The sequence below is a fragment of the Pinus tabuliformis genome, chromosome J (assembly GCF_031772625.1).
Source record: "Pinus tabuliformis cultivar Carrire ecotype Pingquan chromosome J, CPIR1, whole genome shotgun sequence".
NCBI classification, from domain to species: Eukaryota; Viridiplantae; Streptophyta; class Pinopsida; order Pinales; family Pinaceae; genus Pinus; species Pinus tabuliformis.
Genome location: NC_142295.1, coordinates 92,704,783 through 92,725,051, shown reverse-complemented (window position 1 = coordinate 92,725,051; position 20,269 = coordinate 92,704,783). Strand labels below are relative to the sequence as shown.

Genomic DNA, 20,269 nt, shown 5'->3' with positions numbered 1-20,269 from the left:
CATGTTGGCCATAGCATTGCCACTGCTAACTGTTGCACTGCAACCTAGTTACTGAGAAGGAAGTAACTGATCCACCCAACTCTGACATCCCTGTCAGGCTAGAGACTCTCCCAATGCTGAAGCTCCCTCTGTCGCTAGCAAGTTCTCCCTCTACTAACCTCTGCGCTGCTGCAACAACTTCATGCATCTTGCACCGTTGCACACCTCTCTGTGCCATCCTGCACTGGTGCAATACTCTCGTGCTTCTCGCACTGTTGCATCTTGCTAGCCTCTGTGTTGTCCCTAGACTCTTGCATTGTAGCACTCTCTGCCACTTCATCCACATCTGTCTCTACTGACATCTGCCAATCCTGCTACTCCTCTTCGGGGCTCTCGTAGCAAGGTATAATCCAAGAGGTTGGGTACCTCGAGGATCCTGCCCCTCATCATTTGTAGTCTGTCTGACTACAGCTCGATGTCTCCCCACCTCTTCTCAAGTGGCGCATGAGCACTGATGGCACAGTCGTCATCCATCTCCACTTCTTTCTCCGCCCTCGCTGGCGTTGCCTTGGTCTCAGAAGCCTCTCTCCCTTACTCTTCTTCTTCGAACACTGGTTCGCATAGTGACCCAGTTCCCCACAATGGAAGCACTTGACCTTGAAGAGGTCCTTCTTCTTTCTCTTCTCCTGCTTTCCCGCAAATGCAAGAGCCGCATCTTCTTCTTCCTCCTTCTTGATTCTGACCCCTTTTCCGCTACTCCTTGCCTTGGTCACCCATCTTATCTCTTCTTGACGAAGAGCCACCCACAGTTCCTACCAATCTGGAAGGCTCAACTTGCCCAGTATGCTCTGGACAAATACCTCCCAATCCTCTGAGACTGCGTTCAATGCGGTCCTCACCATCAATTCTTGATCCGGCATGGCCCCTATGGAAGTTAGCTGGTCACGGATCTCCTTCAATCCACCGAGGAAGACATCTATCTACTCTCCCTTCTGCATCTGGTATGACCGCAGTTGATTTTCAAGTAACATCTTCCTCTGCACGGAAGTATGCTGGTACAATTTATTCATGGCATCCCACATCTCATTTGTCGTGTCCTTCTTGGCAATATGCGGGACCACATGATCCTTGACCCCGTCAAGGATGATGCACTTCGCCCTGGCCATTGCCTCCTCGTACTTCTCATTTTCAGTTGGGTCAACCGGGATCGCTATTGTTTTCAAGGCGAAGTCCTTGATGCGATACCTGTTTAGAATGGACAAGATCCTAGCCTTCCAGACTACAAAGTTGGAAGCTCTGTCCAGACTACGAAGTTGGAATTTCTAAGTTTAACCCGTTAGAAATTCTTCCTGTACTATCTGATTTATTTCTTCCTACTTGTTCAATTACTTAACAAGTTATTTACCATGTAAATACTAAAAATAAATACAAGTACAATATCAACACATATAGATCATCAACTGAAAGTAAACAAGCACACAAGTGACACCGTTGTTTTTGGACTAATGTCCCCGGAAAAACCCAATGCGAGAAAACCAGTGCAGCTATTCAGAGGGTTTTATTATTATGCAGTTTCAGAATACAACCTGGGTGCCAGAAATGGCTCACCCAACAGAGAATGCCCTCGGCAGTAGTACCTCTCAGTCAGAGACAGATATTCGGCTAAAACACCGGATGAACGATCCCACAGCAACAATGCAGCTTCTGCTTCTTTGCGTCACTCTGATAGGGACTGCGTCACCCTATCCAGCTCTCCAACTCTCAGTCTGTCCCACGAAATGCTCCCAATGCTACCTCTAGGCCCTGCGTCAGCCTCTCTGGCCCAGCGTCAACCTCTCTGGGCTCTGCGTCAGCTTCTGAAGCCTCTGCATTAACTTCTGGAGCCTCTGCATCAACCCCTGAACGCTCTGCATCTCACACACTAGCCCTCTCTAGCTTTGCGCAGCTCCTCATTGCCTCTGCATGGCCTCTAACTGGCTCTACGTCCCTCTCCCGTCTCTGCGTTGATCCTCCTAATACTAATTCTGCCTCTCTACTATCTATTCACTGCCCCTCAGCTACAACTTTGATCACTCACTCAATTTCCTCAACAAACCCTACTCCAGAAAATCGAGTTCTTGATCTTTCTCAATGTGTTCTCCAACTGACCCTCAAGCCTCCTCTTATACTTTTCTCGTTGGTCCATCAACAGCTGAGATTAAATCTCTAATCAATGACTAAGATTAGATTTGGCTTGATCCATGACTTTTGGATCCTTCTAACCCAGTTTTATATTAATACCCATTAATATTTTATTTTTCCTAAGTTTAGACTTGGGAACTCCATTAAAAATATTAATTATTTTAATATCTTCCAAACCGGTTAGAATCTATCCAAACTATCTATGGGTCTTGGAGATCTCATGTGCTTTAACCTCTCCACCAATTTTCATGGCTAGAGCACATCCGATGCTACCCCAAATCAACAGTCAGCTCTCTGGGCCAGCGCAGAGCCTGAGGGGCTCAGATCAGTCAGTTGTCGGGGCAGTAGGAGCAGTGCAGATTCGATCTGTGGTGTTGGTGGGACGTTGTTGCTGTTGTTGCAGAACAGTGTCTGTGGAGACGAAACCGAGGTAGAGGGAGTCACTGCCTTAACAGATTTCTTGCCAAAGAAATCTAATTCCGGTTGCTGAGCAGCAACAAAGGAGGATTGGAGAAGGGGTGATTCGACATTATTTGGCGAGAGGATTTCCATGAAGGAAATCAGGACTCAGAGGGAGTCTAGAAGGAACTTGTTCCTTAGAGGATTTCTAGCACCAAAGAAATCCATATCTGAGTCTTGCTGGGGCAGCAACGAGAGAGGGAGAAGAGAACTTGTTCGACACTCATTTGAGCAGAGATGGCAGTTAATGGACCGAGGGATCAAGACAAATTGGATGGAGCATCCAACTTTGTCATCTGGAAGGCCAGGATCCTGGCAGTCTTGGACAAGAATCGCATCAAGGATTATGCCTTGAAAGTGGTTGTTGTTCCGGTCGATGTTGATCCTCTCAAGAAATACGAGGAGGCTCAAGCAAAGGCAAAGTGCATGATTTTGGACGGGGTCAAGGATCATGTGGTCCCACATATTGCTGAAAAGGACACAACAAGGGAGATGTGGGAGGCCTTGACCACCTTGTATGAGGGAACTTCCGTTCAACGAAAGATGTTGCTTGAGAACCAGTTGAGACAGTATCAGATGCAGAAGGGAGAAGAAATCGATCCCTTCCTTCTCAGGTTGCAAGGGATTCGAGACCAGCTGACTTCCGTGGGGTCTACACCAGATCCTGAGTTCATGGTCAGGACTGCCCTGAATGTAGTCACTGAAGACTGGGAGACCTTTGTCCAGAGCATTTTGGGCAGGGCTTCTCTCCCTAGTTGGGAGGAGATGTGGGCAGCTCTTCGACAGGAAGAGATTAGGCGATTAACCAAGGCGGGAAGTAGCGGCAAAGGAATCAGAGCCAAGAAGGAGGAGGAGGAGGATGCAACTCTCGCATCATCGGGACAGCAAGGGCAGCAAAAGAGGAAGAAAAAGGATATATCCAAAGTCAGATGCTTTAGGTGTGGGGAACTGGGACATTTCGCCACTCAGTGCCCTCGGAAGAAGGGCAAGGAAGAGAAGTCTGACTCGAAGGTTGCTCCAGCAAAAGTTGACGGAGAAGGCGAGGATGACGATTGCGCCATGAGTGCTCATGCACCTCTAGAGAAGAGGTGGGGGGGCGATATTGAGCTATGGTCCAAAGGACTACACCAAAGGGCGGGATCCTTGAGGTGCCCAAACTCTTGGATCATATACGACTACGGGAGCCCTTAATGACAGTAGCAGAATGATAGGAGTTGGTGCGAGGGATGATGGAGCGATAGTGGCAGAGCTAGAGTACCAATCTTCTTTTTGGGCTCCTCCTTCTCCCTCCTTCGGGATCGTCGTTGGCTTATTCTGGTGGATTTCACATTAAGAATACCCCTTATCAGACTCGTCGCCTGCCTGCCCATATGTATGACTGATAAGGAGAGGAAAGCTCGTCCACTATATTAATAAGAAGGGGCCCTCCCACTCCGCTCTCACACGGTGAATAGTGGGTTCGGGAGGAAGAAAACTTTTTATAGTTGGGCAAGGTTGGTTCGCTGGGCGTTTCAATCGAGTCGAGCACATACTTCAGTCCAAACATTTGAGTTGAAACGGAGGAGCTTCTCTTCTTTCCGGGGTGGGAGGGAGGAGATTATTCCAACCTTGAATCAAAAGCTACAAATCTCAACACTCCCTCTTAGCGAGGGAGGTACTTCCAACACTAGGAAGTCTCCATCATCATCTTTGGTGACACTAGCCCATCTGGCGTCCATCACTACAACATACTCTATAGAATGAACCCTGCAATCTCGGTAATGCCTCTACCTCATCATATTTTGAACCTGAAGATCCCAAGTATCTATAGAGTTGCTCCCTCTCAAGCTAGACACCCTCTGAGCCTACATGATCTCCACTGGCTCAATCCCGCAAGCACACATCCTCCTGGATCAAATACCACTCGTGCAAATCCCTCCAATCTAGGATATGCAACATCACGATCCAATGAAGAAACTAACTTGCCAATCTGCGGTCCATCACATGAAGCAATCTCAATCATACCAATCTCATCCGAGCCAAAACAATCCTTGAGTTGTCCCAACGATCCATGATAAGGCATAGGAAGTCTACGATCTGCAAACTGCCACACAACATACTGTAGTGCACTAGGTTCACCACCGAACCACCAAAACTCCCAACCCATCTCACCATGTAGCCTATTGAGACTGTGAAAATTCCTATACTTTCAAGGAAACCCTACTGCAGCAAAACTGAATTTACTTCTTCTACTTGATTTTAATATACATTATCAAGTTATTTTCTAAATAATACTGAAGTAAATTACTTCTACAGCCTACACCATCTAAATTCGATTACATCAAACAAGAAACTGAGCAAAGAACAAGATACATAGGACACAGTTACTTTTTGGACAAAATAGTCCCCCAAAAAAACCCAATGCGGGAAAACCGGTGCAGCAGCTCTAAGGGTTTTATATTCTTACGCAGTAGTTCTGAATACAATGTTGGTTGCCCTCCGGCAATCCAATGACAGAGAAAAAATATGATGGCAGAAAACAAGGTGAGATTACCTCACTTCACCCAGCAAATTCCGGCAACAAAACTGGCTAACCCTGGCTATCTTTGTGGTGGCCCTACGTCAACCTTATAGGCTCTACGTCAGCTCTGCGCTGTCTCTTCTGCCTCCTGAAACTTCTGCGTCAACCTCTCCTGGCAGTTTCTGGCTTTTTGCGTGAGGGCAGCCTCACTTCTGCGTTGGCCCTTCTAGTTCTAGCTCTGGGTCAAGACTGCGTGGGCCCAGACTGTCCCAGCGTCAGTCCCTCTAGATGTTGCGCTGCCTCCACTAGTGGCTCTCCACATCTCTGCCTAGTATTTTGGAACTATCCCTGCCCCTCTACTGTAAAATGATCACTCAATTTGAATTTCTCAGCGTCCTAGCCCCAAAAATCGAACTCAAGATCAATTCGTTCTCTCCATGTGTGTCCCTAAATGAACCCCAAGCCTCCTTATACTTTTCTCGTTGAGACTTCAACGGCAGATATTAAGTCTTTAATCAACGGCCGAGATTAAAACTTGACTTGATCCGCTTTCTAGAACATTCTCACCCATATTTTGATTAATACCCACTAAACTTTAATTTTCCTAAGTTTAGACTTAGGAACCCCATTAAAAATATTAATTATTTTAATAAAATATAATCTGGTTGGAATTTCACCAAATGATTTATGGGTCCTTTAGAACTCATGTGCCTTAGCCTATCCACCAATTTTCATGACTAGAGCACATTTGATGCTACAAAAAACTAACACTCCCTCTTAGCGAGGAATGTGCTCTAGCAACAATGTCCAACTGCATGTTGCTCTGTCTTTGAAGCATCTCCTTTTCGCACTGTTGCTGCTGCTGCTACTGTAATGTTGCCCATGACACTGCCACTGCCACTACTACATTTGTACTATAGCTCCCTCTGCATCTGCTGCTAACACTGACACTGCTAGCTCTGCACTGCATAATTTTCCAATTGTTGTTGCTCAACAACGGAAAAGCATTCGAAATTTATGAGCTAATTGTGTTCAACATAATACCATGTGAATGTTGGAATTTCACTGTTACTAGTCTCTAACCCTCTAAATCTTTTGCGTTGCTGCTGACTGCTGCCAACCTACATTCATGCCAGATCAGTGCTTGGTCTCAAGGTATCAAGCATGCATCTCTCTCCAATCAACCCACTGCATCATCTGACACTAAGTCCATCTTGCTACTGCTAAATCTTGGGCCCCCGTAGCAAGGAATTGATCCAAGAGGTGGGTTCCTCAAGGATCCTACCCACCTGTAGTCCTCCCGACTACAGTTCTATATTGCCCCATTTCCCTCCTAGAGATGCATGGGCACTCATAGCAAACCGATCTTCGTCAATTTTTGCTGGAGCAGCCTTAGGATCATGTTTCTCATCCTTATCCTTTTGCTTCAAAGGACACTGGGATGCAAAGTGGCCCAACTCGCCACATATGAAACATTTCATCTTCGAAATGCCCTTCTTCCACTTCTGCTTCTGCTGTGCTTTTGATGCTAGAGTTGTGTTCTCATCCTCCTCCTTGGTCTTCGTGCCACTCCCACAGCTACCATTGAGGTTGACCTTAACTAGGTCCCTCCTTTATATTTCATGTTGAAGAGTTGCCCACATCTCCTCCCATGAAGGTAGTCTTTCCCTTCCCAATATACTTTAGACGAAGACTTGCCATTCATCCGAGACTCCAAGGTTGTCCTTACCACGCGATACACTGAGGAGTGGACCCCACTGTAGCAAGCTAGTATCTGGTGTCCTGAAGACGTTGAAGATAGGAGTTAACCCTTCTCCCTTCTGCACCAATGTCCGTTGCAACTTTTGTTCTAAGTACATCTTCTATTGTTCAAAAGAACCTTCATACAGTGAAGACAAAGCTTCCCACATTTCTTGCGTTGTATCTTTGCCCTGCAAATGTGAGACCACATGATCTCGAATTCCATCGAGTATGAACCTCTTCATCTTCCCCTGCTCGGCCTTGTACCTCTTCTTCTGATCATTGTCTGCGGGAACAACCACAACACTCTTGACATAAGCTTCAAGATCGTACTCCTCCAGAACAGCTAAGATTTTGGTCTTCCATATGACATAGTTGGAAGCTCCTTCCAACCTGTCCTAATCTCTTAGCTCGTGCGATGCCATCTCACCCAAACTATCGAATTGACTCTTCTAGTCACTGCTCAACACTAGTTTGTTGCCCAGCAAGTGAAAAATTTGAACTTTTGGCGAGAAAAGTCCTCTAAGAAGAAAATTCCCCTTCTATGTGTCTTCACTCTTTTCCGTTGGATTTCTGCCCCGGCAGAAACTGCGCCCTTCAAGCACTACGTTGAAGCTCTGCATCACTCCCTCTACCTCTGCAAGCTCATGATTCGGAAATCGTACCTCTGTCGACTCTCTCGGAGAGAGATTTCCTTGGAATCTCTGCTTTCCCGACAAGGACTGCGCAATCCCTACAAGGGGATTTGAATTGCTGCCAAATGCAGTTATTGGCCTCTCTGCTTAGCGTTGAATCTGCTCTTCCTATGTCAAAATCAATGCTTTGATACCATGTGAAAATTCCTATACTTTCAAGGAACCCCTACTGTAGGAAAACTAAATTTACTTCTCCTACTTGATTTTAATATACATTATCAAGTTGTTTTTTGAATAACACTGAAGTAAATTACTTTTGCAGCCTACACCAATTAAATTTGATTACATGAAACAAGAAATTGAGCAAAGAACAAGATACATAGGACACAGTTACTTTTTGGACAAAATAGTCCCCGGAAAAAACCAATGTGGGAAAGTCAGTGCAGCAGCTCTAAGGGTTTTATATTATTAAGCAGTAGTTCTGAATACAATGTTGGTTTCCCTCTCAACAATCCAGTGACAGAGAAAAAATATAATGGCGGAAAACTGGGTGAGATTACCTCACTTGACCTGGCAGATTTCGGCTGATCCGCCAGCAAAACTGGCTAACCTCGGCTATCTTCGCGTTGGCCCTGCGTCAGCCTTACAGGCTCTGCGTGAGCTTTGTGTTGTCTCTTTTTCCTCCTGGAACTTCTACGTCAACCTCTCTAGGTTGTTCCAACAGTTCCCCAGCAGTTTCCGGCTTTCTGCGTGAGGGCAGCCTCACTTCTGCGTTGGCCCTTCTGGCTCTGCGTCAAGACTACGTGGGCCCAGACTGGCCCAGCGATAGTCCCTCTAGATGTTGCACTGCGTCCACTAGTGGCTCACCACCTCTCTGCCAAATATTCCCGAACTATCCCTGCCCCTCTGCTGCAAAATGATCACTCAGTTCGAATTTCTCAGCTTCCTAGCCCCAAAAATCGAACTCCAAATCAATTCGTTCTCTCCGTGTGTGTCTCTAAATGAACCCCAAGCCTCCTTCTTATACTTTTCTCGTTGAGACTTCAACGGCCGAGATTAAGTCTCTAATCAACGGCTAAGATTAAAACTTGACTTGATCTGCTTTCTAGAACATTCTCACCCATATTTTGATTAATACCCATTAATACTTTAATTTTCCTAAGTTTAGACTTAGGAACCCCATTAAAAATATTAATTGTTTTAATAAAATACAATCCAGGTGGAATTTCAACAAACAATTTATGGGTTCTTTAGAACTCATGTGCCTTAGCCTCTCCACCAATTTTCATGGCTAGAGCACATTTGATGCTACCAAAAACTAACAGAGACCACATCTCCATGTCTTCAATTGAACCCTCTGCTCTGTGATCTAGACACCCACAACTCTCTCTAAGTTGCTTCATTGTGCACACTCTGATTCACTGGCACTTCAAACCTGGCTTTGATACCATGTTGTTTTTAAACCTCGATTAGGGTCTTAGAATCACTGACACTACCAATCCAAATATCACAACAAACTACTTTGCACAGCAGAGCAATATACAACAGTAAATCTGCTAAAGATATACACATCTTTTTTAAAATTTATATAACAACCCAACTTTGTTATAATAATCATATTGATAATACAATAATCTAGGGCTTTCGTACCAGGGATAATGGCCCTCATCCACTTATACAAAGATATACAACTAGGGTTTGGTGTCGATCACTTCGACAACCAATCTACCCTGAACAAAGTACTCTGACTATCTAGCTGACGTAGAGCTCATCAAAACTGTCTTGGTCATACCCTATACACATCTACCCAGTCCTTCAACTCCCAAACTGCACCTGCCTCTATCAATGCACCAAGTCCATCTGGCCACTGAATCTCGGCTCCAATTTGCTCTCTCGTTGATCATTCGTCCTTCAACGCATCAACACATTGACACTCCTATCAAGTTGTTCACAACTCCGTTTGTGAACAACTCTCGTTTACCCACTACAGCTCCTCAGCTCTTTTGGGACTTCAGCCCATTATAGTCTTCCTGCGTTGCTCCAATGAAGACTAACATAGGGCACGGAGGGCTGCCACATATCACAGCAAGATGTCCTTCTCCCACAATGAACACGGGCTAGGATGACTACCCTTCTTCTGTTGTAAAGGTCCTTCTCCAAAAGGCAGGTCTAGGGCTACTCAAACTGCTTTTGGCTGATTAGACCTATGAGCTCCCCTTTCTGCCACATATAACAATCTCTTAGTCCATCAAGAGACTTGTTTCTTCGGTCTTGAAGCAAGCCTCTACAATCCTCTCAAGTTGTTCTTTAGGCTCCTCCAGCTTTGCCTCTTTTAGGCCCACGCTTGGTCCACTCTCACACTGCCCTACATCAGACCAGGAGCTTCCATACAAGTTGTAGCATTTTCTCATTGGTTAGAGCATCCAACCACTAGGATAACCCTTCCTCTTGGCTACTAGCAGACTTCACGAACTGTCCTCTTCTAGGACACCATCTGTGAGAAATCGGTCACCCGATTCCTACTGCAACAACTGGAAATAGTTCTCCTAATTGTTAAATTAATTTTAACAATTTATTTATTGTGTGCTACAACAAATATTGAATCAATCATTGCAACCTACAAAAATAAACTGTAGAAGAAATAAATACAGGAAGAAATACTAGCACACACGGAAAATAAAACAGATATTTTTGGACCAATGTCCCCGGAAAAAACACAACTCGGGAAAACTGGTGCAGCAGCTGAGGGTTTTATTATTATGTAACAGTGAAATTATCAGAGTACAACTGGATGTCGAAACTGGCAATCCTACAGAGAAATACTAGCAAAAATCTGGAGAGGAAGTTTCCTCACCCCACATGCGATCTCCCGGCACAACTTGCCTTCAGAATTTTGGCCCTTTGAGCCTCTGCGTCAGCCTCTACGCTGCTCCGCATAGTTGGCTGGATGTCTAGCCTCGAACTGGACTCTGTTGAAGTCGTTCTACCTTCTGCTAATTAGAAAGACGCTTCTCCGACACTTTAGGACTCCTTCCCGGCCTCTAGAACTGAAAACATCAATCTCTCCCAACAAATTGACTTTGCCTCTAGAGGCTACAGCATTGCCCCAACGTCAGCCACTCTGTGGCTCTTCTGCCTCTTTGAAAATGCACTCATCGGATCTGGAAATCTTCCTCTGACTTCGTTGTCCCTACTCTTCTCTCACTGCTTTGATTTCTCTAGCTCTCTCTCCGGCAACTGAATGTTGCTACTCAGGAAATCGAACTACACAAGTGATTTCTCCAAGCCCCATCAACTTCTTCTTATAACCCTCTGTTGAGACTTCAACGGCCAAGATTAGATCTTAATCGATGGCTAGGATTAACTTGAAGTCGATCTGTGTGAGTTTCTTCTAGAAGATTCACACCATAACTTAATTAATTTAGATTAATTAGTCATATTCTCTAAGTTTAAACTTAGGAAATATTTAAAAAACGACTAATAATCTAATTAAGTCATTTCTAGGTGGAATTTTCAGAAACGATTTTTGGGTTTTTGAGATCTCATGTATTCTAGCCTCTCCACAAAATTTTGTGGCTAGAACACATCTGATGCTACAAAAACTAACACTCCCTCTTAGCGAGGAATGTGTTCTAGTGTTGTTGCCCCTTGTAGCAACACCCTGTCTCTACATCATCTCCTGTCATGTTGTTGATGTCTGGCTGTTGCTGCCCACCAACTACTGCGCAACTCTGATATGTGTTGCATCTGTGTTGTTATTGACTCTACTAAATTGTTGCCAACACTCCATCTACACTGCAACTCTCTCCATCTGTTATTGTTGCAACTACAACATCTACAACTGAAAAGTATCCTAAATACTGAATCAACTGTGATCAATATGATACACCTGTCACCCAAGTCTCTGACTGCTGCTAGTATCTGCGCTACTGCTGATTTTGCACTGCTGCCAACTCTGCACTACGTTGCCCAGCATCTGACTGCAACTAGACTCTGCATTTGTCACTCTAACATCTGACTGCATCTACCACCACTGATCCATCTTGCTACAAAAAACTGTGGGCCCCCTAGCAAGGCATTGAAAGAATCCTGCCCAATCTAGCACATTGGAGTCTCATACTCCTCCTGGATCTGGTGCCTCACTATCTCCTTTTGAGCCTTGTCCCTTATTGGGACCTTTCTTCGCTTTACAACCTGCACTAGACAACTCGTACTTCCTCTGGTACCTGTCTCTGGCAACTGGAAGTCGATCTGTTGCCCAGATCTGCATTCTGGCTAACTCACACAGCCTCCTCTGGCAATCTCGTATGGCCATCTCTACAAAGCTGCAAAATCTGCGAAACTCAAAAACTAGAAAATAAACAGGAATCTCCCTCTTTCCCTCTGCACGGCTGCTGCTACTCAGTCGTCGCTCAGTTGTTGTTACTCAGCCACTGCTGCTACTCGATCCGCACTCAAATATTGTTACTCTGTCATTGTTGTTACTCGGTCACTGCTGCTAATCGACCGCTACTGCTACTCGATCGTCACTTAATTGTTGTTACTCGGTCACTGCTACTAGTCGACCGCTACTGCTACTCGATCGTCACTCAGTTGTTGTTACTAGATCGCTACTACTACTCAGTCGTCACTTAATTGTTGTTACTTGGCCGCTACTTGCTAATCAGTTGTCGTTGATGATGTCGAAAATCTCCTCTTCCCTTCTACTCAACTGCTGCTAGGCTATTCGCACTCCCTTCTGAAGTGAGAAAAAACTGCTCACGACTGTTGATCTGTAAGGGAATTCGAACTTCTTGAGACTAGAAGTTCCCTGAGAAAAAAATTTCCTCAATGTATGCTCTTCTTCCTCCTGATGCTAGTTTTGCTCTAGCAAACTGCTGCAAAACTACTGCATCCAACTGGAGATCTGCTTTGCAAAAAATATTGGTTTCTCCCTCTACCTCTGCAAACCCTCAATCTGGAGAGATCGAATTTTTCTGTCCCTCTCTCAGAAAAATCGATTTCTCCTCGAGAATTCGACCTCTTGGCCAAGGTGACTATGTTGCCTCTGGGGTTTCAATTTGTTGCCCACTCAACGAACAGCGAAACTCCCACTTCGCTAATGAGCACTTCAGCTAATCATCTGTCCTCTGATACCATGTGAGAAATCGATCACCTGATTCCTATTGCAGCGTCTGGAAATAATTCTCCTAATTGTTAAATTAATTTTAACAATTTAATTATTGTGTTATACAACAAATACTAAATCAATCACACTGCAACCTACACAAATAAACTGCGGAAGAAATACTAGCACACACACATAAAATAACACAGTTATTTTTGGACCAATGTCCCTAGAAAAACCCAACTCGGGAAAATCGGTGTAGCAGCTGAGTGTTTTATTATTCTGCAGCAGTGAAATAATCTGAGTACAACTGGATGCCAAAACTGGCAATCCTACATAGAAATACTGGCAAAAATTTGGAGAGGAATTTTCCTCACCCCACAGGCAATCTCCCAACACAACTTGCCTTCAGAATTTCGGCCCTCTAAGCCTCTGCGTAGCTGGCTAAACGTCTAGCCTCGGACTGGACTTTGATGAAGTCATTCTGCCTTCTGCTAATCAAAAAGACACTTCTCTGGCACCCTAGGACTCCTTCCTGACCTCTGGAACTGAAAACGTCAATCTCTCCCAGCAAATCAACTTTGCCTCTAGAGGCTACTGCGTTGCCCCAACGTCAGCCTCTCTGTGGCTCTTCTGCCTCTCTGAAAATGCACTCACCAGATCTAGAAATTTTCCTCCGACTTCACTATCCCTCCCCCTCTCTCACTGCTTCGATTTCTCTGGCTCTCTCTCCAGCAACTGAATGTTGCTACTCAGGAAATCAATCTGCTCATGAAATCGAACTACACAAGTGATTTCTCCAAGCCCCATCGACTTCTTCTTATAATCCTCTATTGAGACTTCAACGACCAAGATTAGATCTTAATCGATGGCTAGGATTAACTTGAAGTCGATCCGTGTGAGTTTTTAGAAGATTTACACCATAACTTAATTAATTCTGATTAATTAGTCATATTCCCTAAGTTTGGACTTAGGAAATATTTATCTAAGTAAATCATTTCTAGATGGAATTTTTCAAAAACAATTTCTGGGTTTTTGAGATCTCATGTATTCTAGCCTCTCCACAAATTTTTGTGGCTAGAATACATATGATGCTACAAAAACTAACACCGTCCTAGCAAATCTCGTCAACTCAAGAGGGTGACCAAACTGTCCTACAACCATCTGTTGCTCCTCTTGAAATACATGCAACTGCTGATGTGACTGCTCGTAGGATGTCCTCAAAACTGTCCAACTGGACACCTACATCCTCTAGCAAAACATCACAACAAGGAGACAAGCCATACCTAGTTTTGTTGTCACTCTTATCATTGGCTGATGTGCAATCTGATCACTAGTTTGGGTTACTTCAGACCATTTAAACAACTTCCAAATTTTGTGTTCTCCTTCTCACAACTGTGCTATCCTTCTTAGTGAATGCGGCCTAGAGTTTAAGGCTCTCTAGGACTCTCAGCTCCCTTAAACAGATCAGCCATACACCTACGCTCAACTTCAAGAAATTGTGCCCTAAATAGTGATACAGAACAGCGCTCTAATCTTGCACAAACCTGCCAGATCTCCTTACAAAACTTCGTCCAGGTGTCTGCTCTTCTCGGCCCTATCAAGGGCATATTGGACCTGCATCATAACCCTTCTTCAGATCTCCCTTACTGCACTTTTGCTAGAGATAGATGCAGCCTCGTTTAGGGAACCTAGTAGGCTACTCGACCGCCCTAAATAGCCTGCCTTCCCAAATGCAATCAGAATAAAGAAACTCGGCCCTAAAAAGAGAAGAGATGCATGATGATCTGCCAAGAATTTACACTTCAAACTTCAGCCTCCTGCAAGAGCTCGGTCCCCAAACAGTCTAGAAGAAGGCACAAACTATGCCTCCTTTCATCTTCACTGGGTCCTTCTATGCCTGCGGCCAAAATAGAGATCTTCTTGTGATGTTTTCACACTTGGATTGTCTCAAATAGCCTCACACAAGTCCTCTATTTATATCTTCTTCTAGGGCAACGTCTAGCCCAACAAAGGGCCACCTCATGTCAAGGCCAACTTGACTTCTTTAGACAATTGGCCCACCCTTAACTTCAAAGATTAATATCTTTATTTATACAACTCAGATTTCAATGATTTTTGTTGCCTCCGGTTCCTCTCGAGGTCCTCTATCATCTCCATTAATCACATGTCAAATTCTCATCACGGTTTCACACCCACGTGCTTGGGTGCAAAGCCCATAGGCTTGGGTTCTAAGCCCACAAGTCACTCTTGTGTGTCAATTCCTCCAAAACCCACTAGCCTAGGGTTCCCAAGCTACAAATCTCAACAAAGGCTTACCTCCAGCACTTAGCTTCTGGATGTAAGAAGCGGATAGGTGTGAGGATGACGAATCTCTACAAGTTCCAAATAGAGACAAGCACAGTCTTGAGCAGCAAGGCAGGAAGTTCTCAGAGTAGAGAAGTGATGTTTGAGCGAGAGCAAGATAGAGCTTTCAAGATGGAGCCTTAGTCAATATCTCAGTTTGAGCCTCGGCTAGTTGGCAGTTGGGTCGACCACTAAGATGATGAGGAGCATAGCCCAAGGCGAGTGGAGGCAACCACACAATCAATGACTCCCAGTATAGGGAGAGTTTCAGCCAAGTGGGAAGAAGAGTTGTTTAGGGAGGATCATAAGAGAGTTGGACCTCCCAGTACTACCTTCAACCGGAGGAAGTAGCCACAGAGGTACACGGGGTACATGGCACTTATGACTAAGGTGATAGACTAGCAGAGCATGGTTGGAAAGAACAGGTCTTCAAATCAGATTCCGCAAAAGAGAGCAGGGAAGTCTTCTAGTTCAGAGGGAGAAGCTGCAACAGTAGAGAACGTGGTAGTGTTGGAGATAGATCCAAGTGGATGAGGTTCTTCCAGAAGCACCTCCATCACTAAGGGGGAGTGTTGAAAGTGTAGCGAGCAAGGTCTTCTCTGTGTTTGTGGCTTAGACAGAGAAAGACCACGATCAGTCTTCCTTTGACCATGGAGCAAATCATGGAGATGGTGAGCTTAGCTTCCAATTTGCGTGAATAAGTTCACAAATCCATGCATAGTGTCGGAGGACCAGTTAAGTGGACCTTCTTCAGTTTGGCTACAGGAATAAGTGGCAGTTATAAATTTAGATGAAACGAATTGGAGCTTCAGTCTTTGATTGAGGAAAAGACGAGTTAGACAAGCAGTTCGACTTAGTTAATTTGTCATCAACCACTCGAGTTCAAAATTTGTATTTACCAAATATAGCAAGGATCGAGCCTATAAAGGAAGGACGAAGGCACAAACTTATTCATTCTTGTATGCACAAGGTTGTGTGTGTGAGAGAGCTTGTTGCTAGGAGAACGTGTTAAGGAGGAGCCTGTACACAGATTACAGGAGAGAATTTTCCATGCTGCTTTGCGCTAGGATTTAGGAGAAATTCCGAAAAGATAGGAGCCAATTCTGCGCTAGGAAATAGGAGATTTCCAGCGCTAGGAAGTAGGGAGAAATAGCACAAGGAAAGAGGAGCTGGATCAGGGTTATGTGCAGGGCATTTCAAGTTTAGTCTAAGCAGGGAGAACAAGTGTGTTTTGTAAGATATTAGTTGCTGAAATTCTATCAATGATATTCTACAGAAGTTGAGTTTCTTAAGAAAAATAAGTGTGTTTAGTTTTGTGTGACTGTGTTTTTAATTCTGTTCTATTCCACTGAAAATTTAAAGTAGAGAAACTTTTTGTTTTGGTGAATCGAAGCTGTTTCAGATTGTTCTTCATAGCAGTTGCAGAATTTCAAAGAAATTCTACATTGACTATACTTGGATTAACTAAATTATCTCCTATGTACATATCATACATGATGTCAGACTGGTCATTACCATAGCATAGGAGTAGAATTCAGAAACCAGGCTTTTCCATATAAAAATTTGGCTATGAATTTGTTTTGGCTAAATTTCCCCTAATTCGTACAATTAATATGGTAACTCTTGCAGGGCAGAAAAAAGGCATTCCAACTAAAAATTCATAGTTCTTCTTTGATACTTGTTAGCCCTTGAATTTGTCCTTGTAATCTGCCACAAATTCACAAGGGACTTCAGGTGTAGCATTCAGATAACAAAATCACACTGTCACTTTCATCAGTTCCTCGCACTTCTAGTGGGCGCATCCCAGCCACAAGTGGGGTATCCCTAATGAAATCCAAGGTTAGAACATGTAAACTAAACCAGAAATAAGCCCATTAAATCTCAAAAGAGTTCAATGATACATGTGGAAATAGGCATTTAAGTCTGAAGATCTGTGAATTGGAGTGCAGATGAAGACTTAGATGGACCAAAAAACCAAGGACTGGTGTAAATCTGCTGCAAAAGAGTTCAAATCTGTGATGATCAATTGCAGATCTGCAGTCAAAAACAATTAGAAAATGTGGTTTAAAGATTTGTGACAACAGTATATGCTTCCCAAGGCTGCCCAGTGCCTTGATCAACTGGGCGATGGAGGAAAGAGAAAGAAATCTGTAACAGACTCATGCAGATAATGGATATCACAATGAAAAGTAACTAGTTCAAACATTATCACAAAGACACACACTCCAGAAAAACAGCGAACTTGATAACCAAAGAGAAAATCCCAACATTACCAGTATCAAATTTATTTCCAACAATGACAGAACTCTGATATCAGCTCTCCACATTCTCACAATATCATTTCTATATACCAGCTGCTAACTCCTCAAAACGTCTTAGAAGAACGAAATAGAGGTGAAGTAAATAAAAATGACTCAATGACACTTGATGCCCAAAACTATCATTCTCCTTTGTTCTTATAGAAAAATGAGAAGGAAGAATTACAATCAATCATAAGCCATGGAAAAGGATAAGAATAGCAAAAGAGGGTGCTACTAGTGAATTGTGCCTTCCTAGGGAAGTGTAGCTCTTACAATATATAATCCATAAACGTGGGACCAACCTCCTTGGGAAGTGTGCCATCCTTCAGTGTTAGAGTAACTCATGAATAGTGCTGAGAAAATACTAGTAGGGCACACCATTACAATCTGTAACTGCTGAAACAAAGACTTACAGGTCTGCCAATGTAACTACCCCCAACTCACCCTCAATGCTGCTATTATGTGTAACAAAAAACTGTCAGACGTCTGAAAAATGTGATGACAAATCAGGATAAAAAATGACCTCCTAGGGCTGCACTCTCTCCGCTGGTAATGAATGTCTGAAACAGTTCACTAAACAGACTGGAGATATCTCCTAACAGCACCCTCTCTATGTGCATGGAGGTGATCTACTGGTGTGCGCTCCTGTCTTTCATATACTCTTCAAAATCTACACCAGATGCCAAAAAGTGTGCCCAAATGTTGTTGTAGATGCCTTTTCCTTTTGTCCAAACAGCAAGTCTGGGACGAATTTGGGCTTGAAAGATGTGCCAAAACACTACGGGAAATGATTATATAAATCTGGAAAAATCAGGGTATCCTGCTGCTACTGTCGCTACCTCAAAAGCTCAGAATGAGTGTCAAAACACTGTCCAAGATGTCAAAAACAGGATGAAAGAATGCCTTTAAGTCTGCTGGAGAAATATGCCTCGAATGCCGAAATGTACTGGTTTGGCACGATGATCTGAAGTTGGAAATGAAATGCTAAGTTTTCCTACAAAATCTGATCACAACTTGGTCCCTTTGGCATCAAAAAGGATCTAACATCAAATTTGCTCCATAAACAAATTTAAAATTAATAATAATAACACTGCAACACACAAACTATCATAGGCATTTGCAAATACAAGCTGCAATAATTGATGTCAAGGTTGTGTTAGGGACAATACTTTACCACGGTGTCATTTCGAGAAGATGCACCATATTTTCTAAGAAATTGAACAATTTCTATGTTTTTTCGCATAAGTGAGGTGTATACGGCCTAATGTATCGAATCCGAATTAAAATTCACATATAGTAACTATGGTTACTACCCGGAAACCCTCTAGTCCTCGTCTCTTGTTCCATTTTTGTCTCTGTTTTGAACTCGTTTCTAGTAAAATAATATGTTATTATACCAAATTTCGTTCCGCTCTTGCAAGAGACATTCCTTGCCTCGTAAATTAAAAATATCCTGCTTCCACATAGTTATTCAAGCCTACAGCTCAGATAAGGTGCAGGTCATGAGCTCATATAAGGCCCTCGTCCTTAAATTGATTTTCATGAAAATGCTCGCCAATCATTGCATGCCTCAATGACACCACCCACAGGTTCCAACCCTACTTCTAAAGCATTAGAAAAAGAAAAAGAAAGCAAGAAGGCGAATGAAGAAAGCAGGAATATAAACATTATACTAAACCGAACATGTGCAACATTTACAAATCAACGTGAACATCTTACATACCAAAACGTTCTCGTCATCCTCCGGCAACTCCTCCTCGATACCAATCTGCAAGTCCATCTCCATTTCCTTTTCCTTTTCCGGCAAAGGTTTCTTCAACGCCGGATACCTCCTCCTCGTTCTTCGGTACCCCCTCGCGCCAGAAAATAGTCGTTCTGGCTGGTTTGCGCCTGAGAAAACATTTTCCCCTGTCGTCAATTGGAGGCAAGATGGCCTCGGCAAGGCAGTCCGGATGAACCTACGGAAATCTGCGGACAACTCAGTCCCTAAAACTCCTTTCGACGGCAAACTGGGGTGTGAGCTGAGAAATACATTGAAGGTGAGAGACTGCATTTTGTTGAGAAATGCAGGCGGTTTGCTCTGTATAATGAGGCGGCGGGCTGCCATTATTTTCAGCTTGAGCGGTGAAATAGGGTGGAGTTCATTAATCTCAATCATAAGATATCTATGACAAAAATAAATGAAAATGTTCAATTCTATGTAGTGGAGTGTTATGTAGGTTGTGGATGTGTTAGTGTGTTGTAATGTATGAACAATACATAATGGTGGATATACAGATTTATATCTGTAATGTTGTGGATTTTGTTCAGTGATATGCAGTGGAGTGTTAGGTAGGTTGTGGATGTGTTAGTGTGTTGTAATGTATGAACAATATATAATGGTGGATATGCAAATGTATATATATCTGTAATGTTGTGGTTTTTGTTAAGTGATATGCATTGTAATGTTGTGGTTTTTGTTAAGTGATATGCATTGGAGTGTTAAGTAGGTTGTGGATGGATTAGTGTGGTGTAATGTATGAACGATGTACATGTGTAGGGTTTTGATTTTTCATTTTCATTTAAAATTAATGTAATAATAATAATTAAAAGAATAGAAATATATTAATGGTAAAGTTTAGTTTGTAAAATTAATGTGTAGTATTATTTTTCATTAATATTGTTGTTTTTAAAGCAGTGGATATTTATTGATAATATATTAGTTGATTCTTGTCCATATTTGTGTGATTTATGTGCATATTTTTTAATAACAATAAGATATGTTTATAAGCAGTTTTTTTGGAGATGGTAATTATTTTCTTTTCATATTTTAAATTGGTTTTGTAGTTTGGGGTAGACACTATAAAGGCATTAATATGTCAATATTCTTATGTTAATAAGAGTGTCTATACAAATGGTGGCCCTCCTATGACAATTGTTGATTTGCTATAATGCTCTCATATATTTGTTTGTGTGGTGATTTAATTCCTCTTTTGTATGAAGTGTGTGCTCGACCTTCCCTTCCCTCTTTTGGGTGGCATCT

The 20,269-nt window shown here is 43.1% G+C and overlaps 1 protein-coding gene across 1 annotated transcript in view; it reads right to left on the bottom strand.

Moving 5' to 3' along the window:
* The window catches only part of LOC149225670 (endoribonuclease YBEY, chloroplastic-like), a 32,823-nt gene extending 13,391 nt beyond the window's left edge, over window positions 1-19,432 (bottom strand). Inside the window, exon 1 of the mRNA XM_089377255.1 lies at window positions 18,971-19,432. Coding sequence (XP_089233381.1) covers window positions 18,971-19,405 — 435 coding nt within the window. The 5' untranslated portion in view covers window positions 19,406-19,432. The remainder of the gene's footprint in view (window positions 1-18,970) is intronic.
* Between the last annotated feature and the right edge of the window lie 837 nt (window positions 19,433-20,269).